General features: G+C 43.8%; 1 protein-coding gene across 3 annotated transcripts in view; it reads left to right on the top strand.

The window, feature by feature from the left end:
• The first annotated feature begins 717 nt into the window (after positions 1 to 717).
• The window catches only part of LRP4 (LDL receptor related protein 4), an 84,027-nt gene continuing 66,700 nt past the window's right edge, over positions 718 to 18,044 (top strand). For all 3 annotated transcript variants that reach the window (XM_051621070.1, XM_051621071.1, XM_051621072.1), the window contains exon 1: positions 718 to 886. In XM_051621070.1, the coding sequence (XP_051477030.1) occupies positions 802 to 886 (85 nt within the window). In that variant the 5' untranslated portion in view covers positions 718 to 801. The remainder of the gene's footprint in view (positions 887 to 18,044) is intronic.

An 18,044-nucleotide genomic window follows, 5' to 3' on the forward strand; every position in this document is an offset into this window, starting at 1 on the left:
GGCAACGACCCTAGCTCGTTCTTTTTTCAGGGTATCCGAGATTCATACACAATCAGCTGTCTCTGGGCACTGTCACTGTAAGGAAAACACCAAATGTCAGAACACTTGTTATGAACGGATGGAAAAAAAATACCAGACGTTTCTCTCAGATCTATGCTGGGCAAAGGGCTCGGGAATGAAGTGCTTAGAGGCTTTCGGTTTCTGAAGGGTGTTTGGCAAACGGAGATGGGACAGGAGAAGAGGGCTCTGCTATTTGCCATGGGTACAGGCAGCGGGCAGAAGCCGGGAAGCGGTGGGAACGAGCGAGGGAGCCGCTCAGCCAGCGGGGGATGCCGGGCAGGCAGCCCTGCGGCGGGCAGCCGAGAGCCCGCAGCGATGCTCCTGGGCGGGGCGGCGGGAGCCGGCACTGACAGCCAGAGCCCCGAGCACCGGGGCCGCTTTAGAAAGGGCTTCCTCTCCTGCAGAGGGGGAGCCGAACCCGCGCCCAGGGTGGAGGGGGCCCGGGGGTCTCGCCGCGGTGCCGGGCGGCGGCCCCACTGGGTGGTGAAGGAGGGGGCCCCGGGACCGCCTATGTCGCGCCGAAAGTTTGCGAAGTGCCTCGGCGCTGGGGGGAGCGGGGCGGGGGCTGCCCCGGCGGGGCTCCTCCTCCGGGGCCGGGCCTGGGCCGGGCGGAGCGGGGAGCGAGCCCCCAGCCCCGGCGCTGCCGCGGCTGCCGAGGGAGCGAGCTGCGGCAGCAGGGCCGAGGAGTTGCGCGCAGGAGGAGCCCGGGACGTCGCTGCAGGCGGCCCGGGCGCTGCCACCATGAGGCTGCTCGGCGGGGGCTGCATCTTGCCGGCGCCTCCGCAGCTCCTGCTGCTGCTGTTGGGAGCGCTGCTCCGCGCCAGAGGTAAGCGGCTGCTGCGGTGCCCTCTGCCCCGCGGCGGCGTGGGGGGGCCCGGCCGCCGTCCCGGGCTCGGCGGCGGGAACCCCTGCCCGGGCGGGGAGTCCTGCCCTGCCGCGCTACTCACCTGCCCGCGCCCGCCGGGCGAGGAGCCCTGCTCTGCGCCCTGCCCCGCCGCGGGACAAAGCTCCGTGCCCCGTCCCGCACCCGGACGCGGATCTCTCGCCTTTCCCCGTGCCCCGGCGTGGCGGGCCGGTTCCCCGGTAGGCTGGGGCGCGGGTCCGGGGGCGGCGCTGCCCCGCTCGGGCGGCAGCGGAGGGTCCCGCCGCCCACGCGGCCGCTGCCCCCCGCGGAAGTTTGGCGGCGGCGGGCGCGGGCTTTGTTCCCGCGGTGCGAGCGGCGCGGCGGGCCGGGGCGGGCGCGCAGGTTGCCTCGGAGGCTGCCGTGCCCGGCGTGTCGGGACAGCCGCCGCTGCGGAGCAGGAATGCAGCCGCGCACCCGCCGCGACGGGCCCCTTAAAGGTACAGCCCTGCTCTCCAGCGGCGCCCCGGGCTACCTGCCTCGCCTCGGCGGGTACCGGGGGTTCTCCCGCAGCGCCCGCGTGGAGTGAGGCCGGGGCAGGAGTGGTACCAAAAATAGTGGTGAGGCACAAGGACGGGGGGGGTTCTCTGCGGTCTTTGCAAGTCGTGAAGCGGTTCCATGAAGTCTCGTCGGTGAAAACTTACCTTTGTGGCTGCTGCATCAACTGAAAACAATTGCTGTTTCTTTCTCTTGGGGATAGTGCTTTATTTTACAACTGCGCCCGGTGGAGGAGTAAACATATAAACCCTTCTTTGAGTTGTTTATAAAGAGTTGGAAGGCTTTTGGGGGAGGGGTGCGAAGAAGAGAGATACGTACCTCATTTCTCTCCCTTCACTCCTTTGGCAGCTGCTGTATAATTTCACCCATCCGTTTTCTCCTATGCTACTCTGAAATTACAGGAAGCGTTTGCAGTAGTGCTGCTGACCTCCATCATTCTGCAAGTATTGCCTCTGGGGCACAATCACATGGGGTTTGGGTTTCAAGTAGTATTATTTCTCTTTTAACAAGAAACTTAATTGCAGGCAGGTTTGAAGAAGGTGGTAAACCAGCTTGGAAGGGCTGAGCAGGCTCAGTTCTGTGGGCTGCAGTTCTGTATATCAGAAAAACTGCCTTTTAGAAACCAAAAGTACTCTTAAGTTCCAAGTAGTACACAGATACTTAGCTGCAGTCCACAAGTGGGAAAGCTCTAAACCGTAGAACTTAATGTAGGTGCAGATCTGGATATGTTTTATTTTGGCTGTTACCCAGGTGCTCCTAGTTAATGTGTCTGGGCTGTTAACAGCCATGTGGGGGATGTCTGATTGTAAAGTGCAGATTTGCTCGTTGGTGGTTGTGCCTTGATGTCTACAGGACACTTTTTATGGCAGTTTGTCTCTCTTTCAAGTAGTTCTCCCATCAGTGCACTTTCCTGTATCTTCTTGTCAAACGAACGTGAGTTTATGATTGGATATGCCAGCTGTTTCCATGAGTATCCTCGTTCCTTCATGGAATGATATGCTTTGCTTTAAGAGCACAATTCCTGAGCAATTCTTTTTCCTGTTTGAAGAAAGGAAAAACATGAGGTGTCAGGATGGAGGTGTCAGAGAAGATACTAAAGTCTGTGATGAGTTGGTGTTCCTCCTCTTAGCTAGAAATTTGTCACCACTGTTGCTTCAGAGTGCCTGCAGGGGTGGTGTACAGCTTAACTATCATAAAGCATCCACAGCCACAGAGCTTGCGATGCCAAACAGGTAAATTGTTAGGAGCACTTGAACGTTTACCACTGTACTTCAGTACAGCAGCAGGTAAAGCAAACAAGTCTGCAAGATTGACCTTGGACTCTCTTTTGATGGATAGCAGTGGTTAAAACCAGAGAAGTCTGCACCAAAAAAAAAAAGTGCAAGTATCTTAAGCTCTTGGAACAGTATGTTGCAGGTAAAAGTGGGTATATAGAGAGAATAGGAAGTTAATGGCGCACTTTGATGTTGCATGGTGATGAAGGACCTGATGTTATGATGGTCTGTGTTAGTATAAATACAGAATGTCACAGAACCTGTCTGTATGATGTGCTTGCCATTCTGGCTCTTGGAGCTCTGCCAGAAGAATACATGGCTAATATCACACCTTCACTCCCTAAACATCATGCCTACGTTTTAAGTCGCAAACCGGAATGTTATACCACTACGGAAATATAGTTTGTAGTGGGAATCACTATCTCTGCTACAAGTGCTTGGCATTGCAGTTGGTTCTACAGCTCTCAGCCAAATGCAAAATACCTGTTTTTCTGCTGTCAGCTTGGAGCTGATAATGTTCTACTTCCTGGGTCTGCTGAGAATGCCTGGGTTTACTGTCTAACAGGTTCCATGATATTCACAGAGATCACAGTCACCCTGAATTATCTTGACTTTCTTTGTGGCAAAGTGGTCATAACACTGAGTAACATCCCCATTCTTCTGAAATGAAAAGTAAGACGCTGCAGAAGGCTGACAAGTGGTGGTGTAGGTTTTTTTTGTCTTATTTTGTCTGGTATTGTTGTGGGTTTTTTTGATATTATTTTTTAAAAAAACAATTCTAAGTCTACCAAAACATAGTAGCATTATTGGAAAAGCATAAAGCATAAATCTTCCAGTATGAAGTTAACGTTATAGTTTCGTTTATTTAGTGCAGATAAGCAATTTGCTTTTATAGGCTCTTTCCAAAAGCTTTCAGTTGTGTGCTTTGTTTTCTACAATAGAAGTTGTTTTCTTGCATCCTGGGAGTGTGGGTGTACACATCAAACAAATTAATAGGTGCTTAGTTACATAAAGTGCTTGCATTGCCATAGTGTCTTGTGAACCTTGAATAGGAATATTCTGTTCACGTGGGCCACAAAATGGAATTTCAGAAAACTTGTAGCTGTTTCTCCACATTCTGTTAATTGAAGTTACAGAAAGAAATGTGGTTGGATAAATAAACATTGTCTGGTTGTTTGTCATTCAAACCAGAAGGCAGTGCTTGCTGTATGTTAACTAGAAAAAGAAATTGAAGTGATTTGTATTTTGGTTTTACTCCTAAAAATGTGTAGTTCTCCAGACAAGTGAAATTAACATTAAAAAATAATTAAAACATTCCTCCTATGAGAATGATCTGTAGTCTGATAGTCCTTTTGAATCTTCCTGCACTCTTGTGAAATAAGCAAATATTATCCTTGTTTTGTAAATGTGGGAAGTGATGTAGAAATTGTCTTGCCCAAGGCCAACTCCATTTGCCCTAGAATGCAACTTGCCATTGAACACAATAGAATATATGCTTCATGAAGCTTATAAAAGCTGATAAAGAGATGTTATCTTGAAAAACAGTCAAGGTTTTAAAATTAGGTTGAAAAACTAAGTGCGTGTGCTACACTTTCATTGAATTCCTCTGCTACTTGTGACTTCTGTGGCTATTTCTCTTTTTAATAATACTGTTTCTCTTGCTGATGATCAAATGATTCATAAAACCACAGAAATTTGTACTGACTCTCCGTTAGAAAGGGATAATTGGTAAGTAAAGTGTTGCAAAAAGAAACATGTAAGAAAGTGGACTCTTTGTTTCTCCAGTCCTCTGTTATTTCCACCTTAGCTATTTGTGATGCTATCTCAAAGGGGTTTATGTAGTGATATATGCACACATGTGCACGCACACTTAAACTGACCATCTGTTAAGATGTATGGGTTTACCTGCTACAGCATCCAGAGCTGGATCTGTGGCATGCAGCAAACCCACTCCATTAATTGGCATATTGTATTTAGTGGCTGGTTGTTTCACACAAATCATGGCCGAGAACTCTAATTGAAATTGTCACCCATGAGTCTAATGTGCTTGATGGTTGGGCTCTTGCTTTCTGCATCCTGTGGTTCTTTGCCTTGGCTGTTACATTGGGCATTACTCTTTCATGGGATTTTGTTGTGTATTGTGTGTGAAGGCTAGGCACTGTATTGCTTTTTTGAATCTCTTCTTTTTACATTGTCTTCCCTGTAGATTTCCATTTCCCTGTAACAAAGATAGTAACTATATGGATCCAGGTGATTGTGATTCTGTAGGCTTGTGATTTATTCAAGCTGTATATCTGTCTCTCTGGGACTGTTACCTTGGGAGTATTTGGCTGCCATCCTGTTGCGGGTGAGTTTATGTTTGGGCTTTTCAGCTTTCCAGGCATTTTTTTGCCTCTGTTATGCAGAACTGCCTACTAAATGCTGAAGTATTCCAGCCTGAGAGACTCCTGAGCTGTGGTCAGTGTTTCTGTGAGGAGCAGAACTCCTTGGCTGCTCTGAGCCTAGATAAAAGAAGACTTGCTATGCAAGAGTACAAAGATAATTTTTCATAAAGACTTTATTAGCATCAAATGGAGCTGATGGTTGTTGAGTTTTTGTGGATACTGAAACTCCTCATATCAAGGAATTATGTTTGTTGTTTAAAATGGGGGGTGGGGAGGAAGGGGAGAATTGGGCAGTTGGAAGCCCAATTTTGATGGCACAAGATACATGCCTATAGCAGGATGCTTAATGTTAGCACAACTTTGGGTCGTGAAGACTAATAACAGAAGCTTCTATTGAGGTGGTTCTTAGGTCACTAGATTTTTCTGTATTTAGTTCCTAGTCAGTAAGTCACAAACCATTAACAGACAGTCTTGTATATACATCTTAAATTTCAGTTTTTAATCAAAAAGTGTGTGACAGAAGACAGTGTAGACTCTTGTTTCCCAAGCAACTTTCTGATGTTGCAGTAGTCAGAACTAAGAAGCACCAGCTATTTCCCCTGAATGGGTTAGAATGAGAACAGAATTCATCTCCTTCTACTATAGTGATGAGGTTGTTTAAAGAAATGTTGTCCAGCAAGGCCTCCAGCAGAGAATGTCTGCATGAAAACAGACCCCATATTCTGTGGTGTCAAGGTGCAGTTTTACTCCTGGAGTTAAATTTACCAATAGTGAGACATTACCGTGACTCCAGGCAGGGGAGACACCTCTCCTGGCTACCAGCATGGTGACTTCCTTCCTATGCCCTAGTGGGGCATAGTCTTGTGTGTCTCTTTGTTACTGCCTGACAGCCCCTCCCAGCTGCTGGAGCTTTCTGTTTCTATTGCATAGCAGCAGTTCTTTAATCAGAAATCTTGTTAGTATTCAAGGATAATTGATCCGACTCTCTGGTAGGGGGTGGGGACCCAGCCTTGCATCCTTCTCCTACTTGCCACCCCCAGTTTGACCCCTGTTGTCTCTTTGTTTTCTCCTGTTAAGTTTGTGCCAGTGATGTGTGTGTGTGCTGTTTTTCCAAGCAGCCTGAAGTTGGCTGTAACCAAGAGCAGCAGTTAAATAGAGCCCGATTTCCCCGCTTCCTGGCGTTTAGTTGTTCGGCTCCATTTTCTGGTCTTCTGTGTTTTTGATTTGCAGAGAAGGAACTTGCTTGGTGCCCCCAGGCATCTCTTAAACCCATTAGAACAAACTCCATTATTTCACTGTACTTAGAAATCCTCCTCCGTTAGTCCCAGCACCCATCAAAATAATGTATCCTCTGTAAGGCCCTCTGGAAAATGTTTAATAGGATCTTTTCAAACTCAAGGAGAGTTCCAGTTGGGATGGGGGAGGGGAGAAGGCTAATGGAAGATCTCACTGTGTCTTGCAGTAAGCCCGAACTTGGCCTGTGTCAGCTCTCCCTTCACCTCCATGCTGAGGGAGTGCTGAACAGAGCGGATCCAACACTAGGATCAAAGCTGGAAACAAAAGGCTTTGGGAGAAAAATTTCCCGTCTGGCCAAGAGGCAGCCACACAAAGGTGGTGCATAATATATCATTCGAGGTTTATTTCTGCAGTACTCCTTCTGGAGAGGGAAGGAAAAAAGAAGTCTCTCCTGCTGTTTTGAAGGGGATAAGTGATGGCTTTGGAGACTTGAGGCAGGAAGGGGCTAGAGATACCATGGAAAAAAAAAATCAGTGCAGTCTGTATCCAGCTCCTCTCTTCTCAGACGTGATCAGACATTATTTCTGTTGAGGGCACCCTATTCTTGCCTTTTGAAGCTTCAAAGGGTGAGTATTTTAACTTCTCTGGTCATTCCCAAGCCTCAGTGCATGCAGTGGTGCTGCACTTGGTAAAATCGAGTTCTTTGAGTTTCTGAGGTATTTTTCTTACCTGAAGGATTGGTCTAAGTGCTGTGGCTGTAGCATGAAGGAAAAGGCTACGTTTGCCCTACAGGGTTTGTAGTCTAAATTAGACATCTGACATCTGATAAGGATCAGGGATGTGATAATTCTAGTGGGATAGATAAGGTCAAATATTAAAATAGCATAGCTTTCTAATTAAATTTCATTTAGCTTTGGTTTAATGGGAAAAGCTTCTGAAAGCTTTTCCTTCCACTTGCTTCTTAGAACAAGGATAGAGGGGAGTTTTTGGGGAGGAGCTGGTATAAAGACTACTAAAAAGTTGTAACTGGGGAAATAAGGATGAGGAAGCAGATGCAAAAGAGTAGTGTAAACCATGAGAAGAAGAGAAAGGGATATAGGAGTACAGATACTAACAGAAGCAAGGATAGGCATTTTGGAAATGAGAGCCAAGGACTTGAGCTGGCAAAGGAACAGAAGAGCTATGTAAGGAGATCCAAGTGGAGTAATTATATGGGATCTGATGGCAGAAAGAGTTGTTAATTAGATAGTATAAAAGATGGAAGTTTTGAAAGTGTAGATGAGCACTGAGAAGAATTTAACTGCTGAGGCAAGGAAAGAATTATTTTAGTAATACTTTAAAGGAGGATGTGACAACTTGTTAGGGACCCTCAACAGTAGAGTCACTGACCTAGTGGAGTGATTTTATTACATCAATAGCTTAGCAATGGGGACGGAGTTGGAAAGGGAGACCTATATTGGCATAGTGCTGAGATGGTGAGCCCATGAGATAGAGGTGGTGATGGAGCTAGCTGCAGTGGTGGAATGTGGGACCTATCAGGCTTGGGAGTACATACAGCCAGAAGGATTTTAGAGTAGGATGTCTGGGAAGATATTTTGGAGGCCTGTCCAAAAAGTGTGTGAAATGGGAGGGCAGAGTTGAGGAGAGAAGCTAGGAGGTTGGAGATAATTGCCTGAAAAAAGGTATAAAGTGAGAATACGAGAATTATTCTGGGTTTGGAAAAGCACCTGGGTACAAAAGCAACAAGACTGGTGGCAGAAAATAACATCTTTCCTGGAAAAGGAGGCTACTTCTCTTATTTTTCTCCATTAAAAATTACTATGTGAAGGAGTGAGTCAGCCTCCTTCTCTGAGTGGCTCATAAGAGGCATGATGTGACTATGCAAGAAGGTTAGATGTAAATATGCTTTCTGCTCCTTTAGCCTGTATCTCCAGCTCAGTCAGTTCATTTGACTTGGTGACAGCTGGTAGTGTCTGGGACAGGTTCTTGCCTAAGGTGCAGCTGTTCACTGTAGCAGAACCATGTCTCATGGGATCTAGGATTAGAATGAAATAAAGACACACCTTCATTTTTTTTTTCCTTTGTACACCCACCCAATTTTTTACTTAAGAATTTCCATAAGTGCTGAATAGTCAAATCCTTTCTTTGCAAATCTGAGGGCAAGGAAAAAAGAGAAGTCTCAGGATTGTAATTTCCTGCTTCTGTTCTGAGCTCCTGAGGATGAACCAGGAGGTGGGATAATTCCCTGAATTAAAATTGCATTTAAGAGCAAGCCGGCTTTACTGCTGTCCTTCCTTTGTGATTCAGAGTTTGCAATTTCTTCAGGCTTGACAAATCTAGGAAATTAGGTTCTTGAGATTGTGTTCCTCTCACTGTGATTTTTGAAGCCTGTTAACTCTTGAAAAGCCTGAGTTGAGTTTCTTATGGCTGGAGGACATGCCCCTAATTTGTGCTGCCTTTTAAAAAGGGCCTTGATCACCATAGCACCTATTAACATGAGGAAAAACATAATGGATCTGCCTGTGAGAGAAAACTGGAGAGTATGCAGCATGGGAAAGGGAGATAGACTGGAGGCTGCCATTCTGGAGGCATTAATAGCCAAGAAGCAGGAGTCATTGGTAAATAGGAATGTTAGTGGACTATCTGCATTTTTGTTATGGATCTTCAGGAGAAGTATTCAGTGTCTAAATCTTAGAAAGCATGATGTGGATGTAGGTGGGAGACTTGGTTGGGTTTCCTGACAAGGGCGCTAGTCATTGCCCTGCAAACAGACATAAGTTTAAAACAAGGAAAGAGCAGGTTGAGTTGAGAGCTGTGTCTATGCAGAGTCAAAGTAGTGAAGGGATTTTTCTTGGGCATTGACTTAGAAACAGGGAAGGGCTGAATTGAGCTGATGGTTGAGTTTACTGCCCTTTGTTGTTTTTACTAGCCTTTAAGGAAGGCTGCCCCTGGGTCTGACTTCTCTCCTGTACCGGTGAATGACAGCTGCAAGAGGGTGTAGACTCATGAACAGCTGATTCATGAGCAGTTAAGATGTCTCCACTGCAAGGGTGGTAACCTCATGTGTTGTCCCAGTTCGAACTGTCATTGCCCATGAATCAGCACCATCTGCAGGCCTTTGTTCACTGCATTTTTGAGTGTAAGGAAGAATTCAAAACTGCAGTCAGCATTACCTTGAACAACAGAAGATGTTTAGGCCTTTTGGGCATTTTTTATTTGGGTTTTGTTTTCCCCAGGCCAGGGTTCTTTTATCTGTGGAGCAGGTGGATGCCCCTGCCTATGCCTCAACTCCTCCGGAAGGGCAGATTTGTCATCTTTGCATCTTCTGCAGTTAGGTTGAGTTATGTCTATACTATCAGTACTCTAGCAGGGAAAGACAACCTTGTTGACCCTTTGGCAAGCTACAACATCCACTACAAATGTCTTTGACTTGAAGTGGCTCATCCGCTCGAAAGATAAGCCCATTGTTTCTCTGAAGTTTCTTGTTTGTAACCTGCCTCCTGTGAACTGGAAGAAGAGGAGTTGTGATCTTCTGTTCGCTCTTGGTGCAAATTCCAGACCAGAATAAAATAAGCTAATTCCTTAGGTCAAGTTTTGCAGTCCCTAGAAAATGTTGTTCTTTTTTATTACTTCCTTTCTTGCTTGTTATGGCTAGTCCTTCACCCGCAAGCCTTCAGAAGTCTGGGACCAAATGTGAAGCTGGAAAGGAATGGCTAAAAAAAAATAAATAAAAAAAAATCCTGTGATACTTTGTAGTAACTTTTAGTTGGTTGTACTGGGGGAGCAAACTCTTGATGATGGTAATACAAATGATGAAGGAAGCGGAAAAGCTCAGATAATTATTTTTCTGAGGAATGACCCATGAGCAGTTTTTGGCTGCAGATACTTCAGAGCAGACTGGCAAGGAAGAGGGGGTGGCAGACACTTGCCTACTTGCAGTGCTTGGCAAACCCCTTCGGTTAGCTTAATCAGGTACATGAGACCAAATCTAACACAGTTACAGTGTAGAACTAATGGGAGATCCAGGGCAAATTAAACTTATGCACAATCCATCAATTGTAGGATAAAAATAAACAGTACTCAGACAGAAGCCTTCAAGCAAGGAAGAGAGTGAGGCAGAGATGACATCTTTGGTATGTGCATCTTTACTTGCCCTCTCAGGCGAAACGGCCTCTGAGCTCAGGCTTCAGATTAAGTGACTGGGACAGCTGCCAGAACACCTCAGTTTGGGAGCTCATGTGCCACGGTGCGTTGGTCCTGCAGGTTAATCTGGGAAGGGCATGGAGCGAGAGCTGCACTTGTTTGGGGCTTTTTCTTGATTGATGTTGTAACAAGATGCTTTGCATCTTGTATGTCAGGATCTTAAAAAAAAAAAAAAAAAAGTGTCAAGGATGCTGAAATCCTCTGTTAAAATGTTGTGAGGGAAGGGAGCCATCAGAGCTATGCCACAGAAGAGTGGATATGCTGAGGGAGCCAGCTTTTCTGACCTTGTGGGCTGCATACCTAAGTATTTAAGGTATGTGCTGTATGGCTCTGTGCCCTTTAGAGAAAAGCAGAAGGGGAGGGGCTCACAGGAGGGAAATGACAGTAACTTCATCAGGAGAGAATTATCCTGTTGCAGAATGGGGCTGGGCAGAGGTGGACATGCAGCAAAGTTCCCCTAGAGCCCCTCACTAACCAGCTTAAGGAGCCCTTGCATGCCTAAGGCTCTGTGCCAGTATGGCTGTGCTGGATGTGTAGTGGCCCTAGCAAATAAGACACACTTCAACTACTACAAGAACTGAATACAGTGCTGAGATTTTCCTTCTATGCTATTTGATGGCAGTTTAAACAGTTGACTCTCACAAGAATGAGCTGCAGAGCTCTGTATGTTCTTATGTTGTAACCAAAGCAAAGTTAACTTTTTTAGTTTCAGATGTGCAAAGACATGATAGAACTGAATCTGTGAAATCTATGTAGTGATGGCTACAGAGAAAAACTAAATGGGTTTCCATCTTTGCATTAAAAGACCTGGTTTCAGTGCTCTCAGCGAAAGCAGCAAATGCTGTCTCCACCTAAAAGTATGAGAGAACCGTAGACTGAAACCAACTGAAAACTCTGTCCATTCCTACAAAAACATTGTTTCTGGGATTTGGCACTCCTTTTAAGGCTAATGAGGCAAATAACTTGATCCAATATCCATCTGTTTGAGAAACTAGTCTGAATATAAACCAGAACACAAGCTTCTGTAGAAAAAAACCCAAAAAGTCCAAACCTCCTAGCCAACTAGACTGCTACAAGTTATTACACAGTTACAGTTCTGGCAGATAATAGGAAATAAAATGTGTAAAATCGAGTCAGACTCTTACCAAATACTGAAGTGGCTTATGCAGCTTTGTGTTGGATACAGGGAGAACACCATAAATCAAACAGTAAATGCCTGTAAAAGAGAAATTGAAGGAGAGACTGAGAAGGAAATATTCTAATCCTGTAAGTAAAATATAAAAGATGATTAGAGAGCAAGAAGACACTATAAAAAAACCATTATTTCTTGAAATATTTTAATTTCTATTATTGGCCTCCATGTCATGTCATCTTCTCTGTTGTACCCTCTGAGGAGACAGGCACTTCATAGGTTGAATCCACTTCTGGGAGAAAGTGTGCAGTCTTTTACATGTGGGTAACACTTGCAGAGCTTGTTTGGCCAATAAAAGCATTTTCAAACTGATTGTGGTGGGATGTGGTGTGAGTTCTATTCCAACATGAGGCTCTTGTAAGTGTAGATTTTTATGAGAACTTATCTCTAAAATCTCTAGTAATTTTGTTTTCTTGTTGCTGTTGTGAATTGGCTCCTTCCTTTCTGTGTTCCATTGTTGTATCATTGATGTTTGAAAATGAGATGCTTTCCATCTGGTTAAGAAATTTGATTTATCCTTGGAGGCCTTTACTAGTAGGAAATAAACAATGTTCCAACTGTCCCTAATTATCACCCACTTGCCCTCCTGCAGATCCATGTCTCTTTGCAAGGACACTAGAAGAAACTACTTTTAGATCATTTTTTGTCCGCTGTTCCTTCATCTCTATCAACTTCATCCTCACCTCCTGTTTTAAGTCTGTAAATTAAATACACTACTTAGAACAATTAAACCGTAAGCTGGACAGTGGAGATGTGGGTGTTCCAGTCTTGCCTGGAACACAGTGGCTTCTTTCAGGTGACATTAGGAATGTAACTGCAAATTACTTACAAGGACATATTACTGATTTGGAGTAGGGTTTAGTATGCTCTGACTTTATTGGGAATATTGTCTTCAAAATATACTTTTAGAGAAATATAAAGCCCATGTTTTGGAAGAACAGAATGAGAGGAATTTTTGTTCCTGCAGCCTTTTGCTTTCAGTAAACTTGGTTTCTCTCAGAGCTATTTTTTTTTTTGTGGGAGTGCTACGATATTGTCACTGCTGAGGATTGTGCTCTGCCTATGATAGATGTGGCTTCGCCTCTGGCTTCCTTGACCCACGAGGTGTGGTTTCATGTTGTGTCTGATTTAGTGTAACTGTGGGTTGCCCCACAAGAGTGGTCTCGCCCCCTTGTACCCTTGATTGGTCTGTGCATATGTCTGCTGGATGAGTCAGTTCAGCTTGTTGATCTGTCACAGAACTGACTTGCAAAATGGTGACACCACAGGTTGTGTGGTATTGGCAAGCTGGAGAGAATTGCTTTTCAGTGAGCTGATCAGTGTAGATCTGATGGAGGGAGGCACTGGCTTGCTGCTACCTTGCTTTGCCTTAACAGTAATTTGTTTTAAAAGACTTTCCCTGGAAACAAGGAAAAGTAGGATTTCGAGCCCAGGATTCAGTTTCTATGGCTCAAGTAAGCACAGGCCTCTTTATTGTGTTGTATCACAGTTTTACTAATGTATTAGTGTCAAAGTGTGGTGAAATATGAACCTATAGATGTTGCAATTGTTGTAGTATGTTAATTGGTGATGTCTTTTGTGGTGGAAACTTCTGTTCCTTAAGACTGGAAGCAAACACCTATTATCTCGTTTTACTTGGGCAAACACTGAGTTATTGCCAGATAAATTGTCAATCTGAATATGAAAAGCTTTATCCCTTTGCTAGCCCTTTGACTCTTCTTCCTTAATCTTGCCTTTTAAATGACTGATGTATAGCAAAGAGTTGCTTTGTGACCCTTATTTACAAAATCTGGATTGAAGTTTTGCTTGTTCTCCCACTAATGCAGTGGTGTGTGGTGGTTTGGCAGTCTTGCCCTGACCGTGCACACAAAAGGAGACATCATCCCACCCTCCTCTGAAGTTGATGCAGAAATGGCAGTGCTGATGCTGTGTCTAGTTAGTCAAAAGAAGACAAAGCTTGCTGTTTGGAAATATAAGCTACCTAAACACCCATTCCTGTTCTCCCTGAATGAATATGTGGCAGGCTGAAGGGGAAGATCTACATGGGTGGAATCTCACACATGAATTGTCAATTGGATCATGTAAAGATTCACTCTGGTGGAAATCAGAGCTTCACAATGTTACATGCAGTGTGTGCATACAATAAGGACAGCTCCTACTCTGAAGAGTTAATAATTTCTACATGTCATAATTTGACAGATTTATTAAATAATGAGTAAAAACCATGAGGAAATACTGTTTAACACTTAAATGCCTTATAGCCTGTATGTTGATACTCCTTATCCTGTCCTCTCCATCCCTAAAATATCTTCATGTTGAAGCTGCCTTTTTCTATTTTTCCACCCTCTGATGTGCTACATGCACTATTATTACAATTATATAGCTGTTGTGTCTGGATTCTGATACTGGGAGAGTGAAAATTCTTCTCAGATGTAATGCCCTTCTGAGAGGATCTAGTTGCTCTTTTTGTCCTAGATAGTCCATGTTCCTATTATCTGCCAATGTGTTCAATAAATGGTTTGCATTAGTCCAATGAAGGGTATCATATCTGAACCCAGCTCACAAAGATCTCTTCTGCTTCTATGACTCTTCCACCCTTTCTCCTATCCTGACTGTAGCAGCTCTTAGGATGGATTGCAAATGGATATTTAACCATGTCACCACAAAGGTGAAGAAATTTGGAAACAGAAACGTAACTTGGTTAGGAATCCAAGTGTTAAATCTTGGATTCCTGACTTGGGATAGTTTAGCTGTGGCCAACTTGAAATAATAATAATTACTGAATACTCCATTTTGTTGCTTTGAAGAAGAAAGCTGAATTGCTGGGTAGTATTCTGTAAATGCACAGTGCAGGTTGCAGTGGCTGTATTTACCCAGTAGCTTAAGTTTTTTTCCCTATAACCTTTGGAGTTATCTGTACAGGACTTTACTTGGGAGTGTCCTCTTTGAAAGCTGTGACCAAAGGTTCCTTGTGGTTGTTGGGCAAGGTGTGCTAACAGCTAGGTTTTGGATTTGTTTTTTTTTCTTCTCACAATAGTTGACAACTTGATTTTGGAGTCTACAGAATTTTTTCTTGCAAGTGTAAAGAACTGAGCCATGGTGACTTGTTGCTTAAGAGCCGCTTTTTCTGCATACTGAAGTCTGTGGCTTTTTTCCTGGATTAGAATGTTACATTTTTTTAAACATTTGCTGTACGCAATTGTAGAATGATCTAATTCACCATGTTTATTCCTTTTCATAAGACTTTTCAGCACAGTAGCATGTGTATCCTAATTCTAAATGTACAAACACTTGATAAACAGACAGTAAGAAGAAAATAACTCTTGAGCCACTGTGTGTCTGTAAAGCCTTGAACAGGAACTGACCCAAACTTCTGTCGGTTTGGCTCTGAGACTGTGAGTTTTGCAAGCAGTGAAGCAAAGGAGGATTTGGAAGATCTTTTAAATTTGCATCTTTTTGCTGCTCATCACCCCCTGGACTACTTTCCCTGATTGTTTTTTACCAGGCTGTGCAAAGCTGTGCCAGCTCAGGGGTGTCATGGGACTGGAGGGCTGGGAGCTCTTTAACCTAACACTACTGATGGATATGAAATCACAGTCTTGAAATTTCTTTGCAATTTTGAGCAAGTATCAGTATGTTTCTGAAGGACCTGAGAGTTGTGTTATCACTTAAGCATAGTCAAATCAAGGTTGCTTCCTGTCCTTTGCTTACCATGCACAGAAGAGTGTTCATTTTGGGAGGATATCTGGCAAAGAAATTGAGAAACTAGGTTATAGTGTGAAGGGCAGAGATTTTATCTTCCCCATGGAAAACAGTCATTCTCTTCTGAGGACTTGATACCTAAATAATCTTTTATTTCAGTTTGCCAAGTGTTTGTGCAGTTTTAAGGAGGGACATGGGAATGATTTCCAGAATGCTGTTGCTATTTGTAATTCCACATTGCTTGGTAGTGTACTATAAAAAAATGGATGGAGAAAAATGAACCTCTAAGCACACTTCTCTGAATCTGGAATTAATGGATGGCACTCAACCTTGGAATAAGGCACCAGGAAATGGGAAAGCTAACTGAGCTCAACTTCTGAGGTTGAGATGTATGCTATCATGACCATAATGGTGTGTAGCTTAGTGGCATACTGTGACTTCAGTAGATCTGATCTTGACTCATCAAGGCTTGTTGGCTGAAGGTCCAAATATACCAGATGTTCTTACTTAGAGAATGATCTGTAGGAATAAATGTTATGTTCTTACAGTGTCTGGGAATGGCAGTATATGGTACCAGAAATATTTAGCAAATTTAGCAAGATACAAACTGCACACTAAGGTCTTTTTCTTCCACCACAGAAATCTTTTTATTTTCTGACTGAAAAAAAAAAAAAGTGATTTTAGTGCAGAGCCTTTAAAATTGATTACTACATAACTCTTCTAGTTCAGAGTCAAAAGAGAGGAAAAAAGTCAATGTCCCACTGGAAAAAACTCCCAGGAACTTCTCAAGGTAGATTGTAGTTGCTGGAGATAAAATTCTGCTACAAGTAGAAGTAACTAGACAAGTACCTCTGCATTCTGCCACATCTTTACTGCTATCCAGTTGTTTTAAGTAGCATTTATAGCGCTGATGGGCTTGGGTTGCTCTTTAATCAGAGGAAGTACTGTATACTTGGCTGAGTAACATCACTTTTTGCAATGCCCACAAATTGCCTCAAAAGCTTAATTCAACTTGATTTGTCTGTTGCACCCTACTCCCCAAACTACAGTGGAATAACAGAAGGAAAATGGCTCTTGAGTCATTACAGTAAATACATCTGTAAGACTGAACAGAAGACACCAGACTGTCTTGTCATGGGTTTTGGCCCTGAGATCATGGTTCTAGCAAAAGGCAGTATGCTTGCATGCAGGGTGAACTTTTCCTCTGTAAGCAGAACAGTTGAAAAGGTTTTTAAAAAGTGTCAAAATCATTCTTCCAGGGCTGAATGATGTGTCTGCTGAAATGGTTTGTGGGCTTTTTGAGGACTCTGTGTCTTGTAGTTAGGTATGTGCTTCAGATTCTGGAACTTGGTCCAGGAAGTAGTACCAGAAGTAATTCTTAATAGTATTGTTAATACGGGTTCTTCTCATGAGAAAAATCCACAGGCATCTTTAGCCTGCTTTTGTATGGAAGCAATGGTTATTTCAATATGTGTACATATCTTCTCACCCAAAAATCTGGTCCCAGAGAATAAGTTTCATGAAAATAGGCAGCATAATAAAAGGAAGGCACCACAGAAGTGACTTGGCAGTGGGTGAAGATTTCTCTTGAGTTTGCATTTTTTTAGACATGAAAGAACCCCCTCCCTTCACTTGGCAACTGATGCACCAAAGTTGACTACTAGAGATGAATCCATGTGAAACTGGCTTTGTTAGTTCTGTTTCTCATGTAGCTATTGAGATTAATCAGGTGTGTAAGGTGGGGTCTTGCTGGACATTAAGCCTGTTTCCAGGTTCTCAAGTAGTGGCAGTGGTCCAAGCAGTTAGTTCACCAAGATCAGAAGATATTTAGTCAAGTCTCATTAGCAGGCAGAAGCCTTCAATAAGGTTTAACTGGGTTGTACTTTAGGGCTGCTCAAAAGCTTTGGCTGCTTTAAGATGTGGCTGCTTGGCTGCAAAATGATATTTCTGTTGAAAAGCAAGTTAAACTTGTGTTCTGAGCTAACTGGCTGCTGGCTGGTTCTCAAAGATGAATGAGAGGCTTGGGGTGGGTGTTTTGTTTTTTAAAACTAGTGAAATTTTTTGACAGGATTTTATCTGTTATGGTTTTGATATTGGTCTCATCCCCGGCTTAAGGGTCTGAAAGCTGTGCTGTCTTGTATAGCAAGAGATTTTAATTGATATCTGAAATAATTACTGCTCCCAGAGATCTGCCCTGTGCCTCTGAGTGGCTGAATATGAGGTAAAATATTGCTGAATGCCACAGTTTACAGCCTGGCAACTTTCATTTATTTTAGCATGCTGGATTATAAACTGGTGCTTTAGGAGCTGCGCACAACTGTCCTGAGGTTATATCTTGCCAGATAAGATCCTCCAGATTACTGGGTCTAGTGTGATTGAACTGGAAGGAGGCTGCAGGCATGACACTTTTTTCCCACTGGAGACTTGAATCTCTTGGTCTTCAGGACACATAACAAGGCCTGTGTGCCTCAGCCTGGACAGGGTGGAAGCTAGCTGAGGCGTCTTGCTAAGGGCAGGGAAAGGAAGGAAAAGTGTCCTATGTGCTTCCAGACCTTTTCAGCATCTTGGAATACAGGAGAGACATTTTATCATGC

The sequence above is a fragment of the Apus apus genome, chromosome 5 (assembly GCF_020740795.1).
Source record: "Apus apus isolate bApuApu2 chromosome 5, bApuApu2.pri.cur, whole genome shotgun sequence".
Lineage (NCBI taxonomy): Eukaryota > Metazoa > Chordata > Aves > Apodiformes > Apodidae > Apus > Apus apus.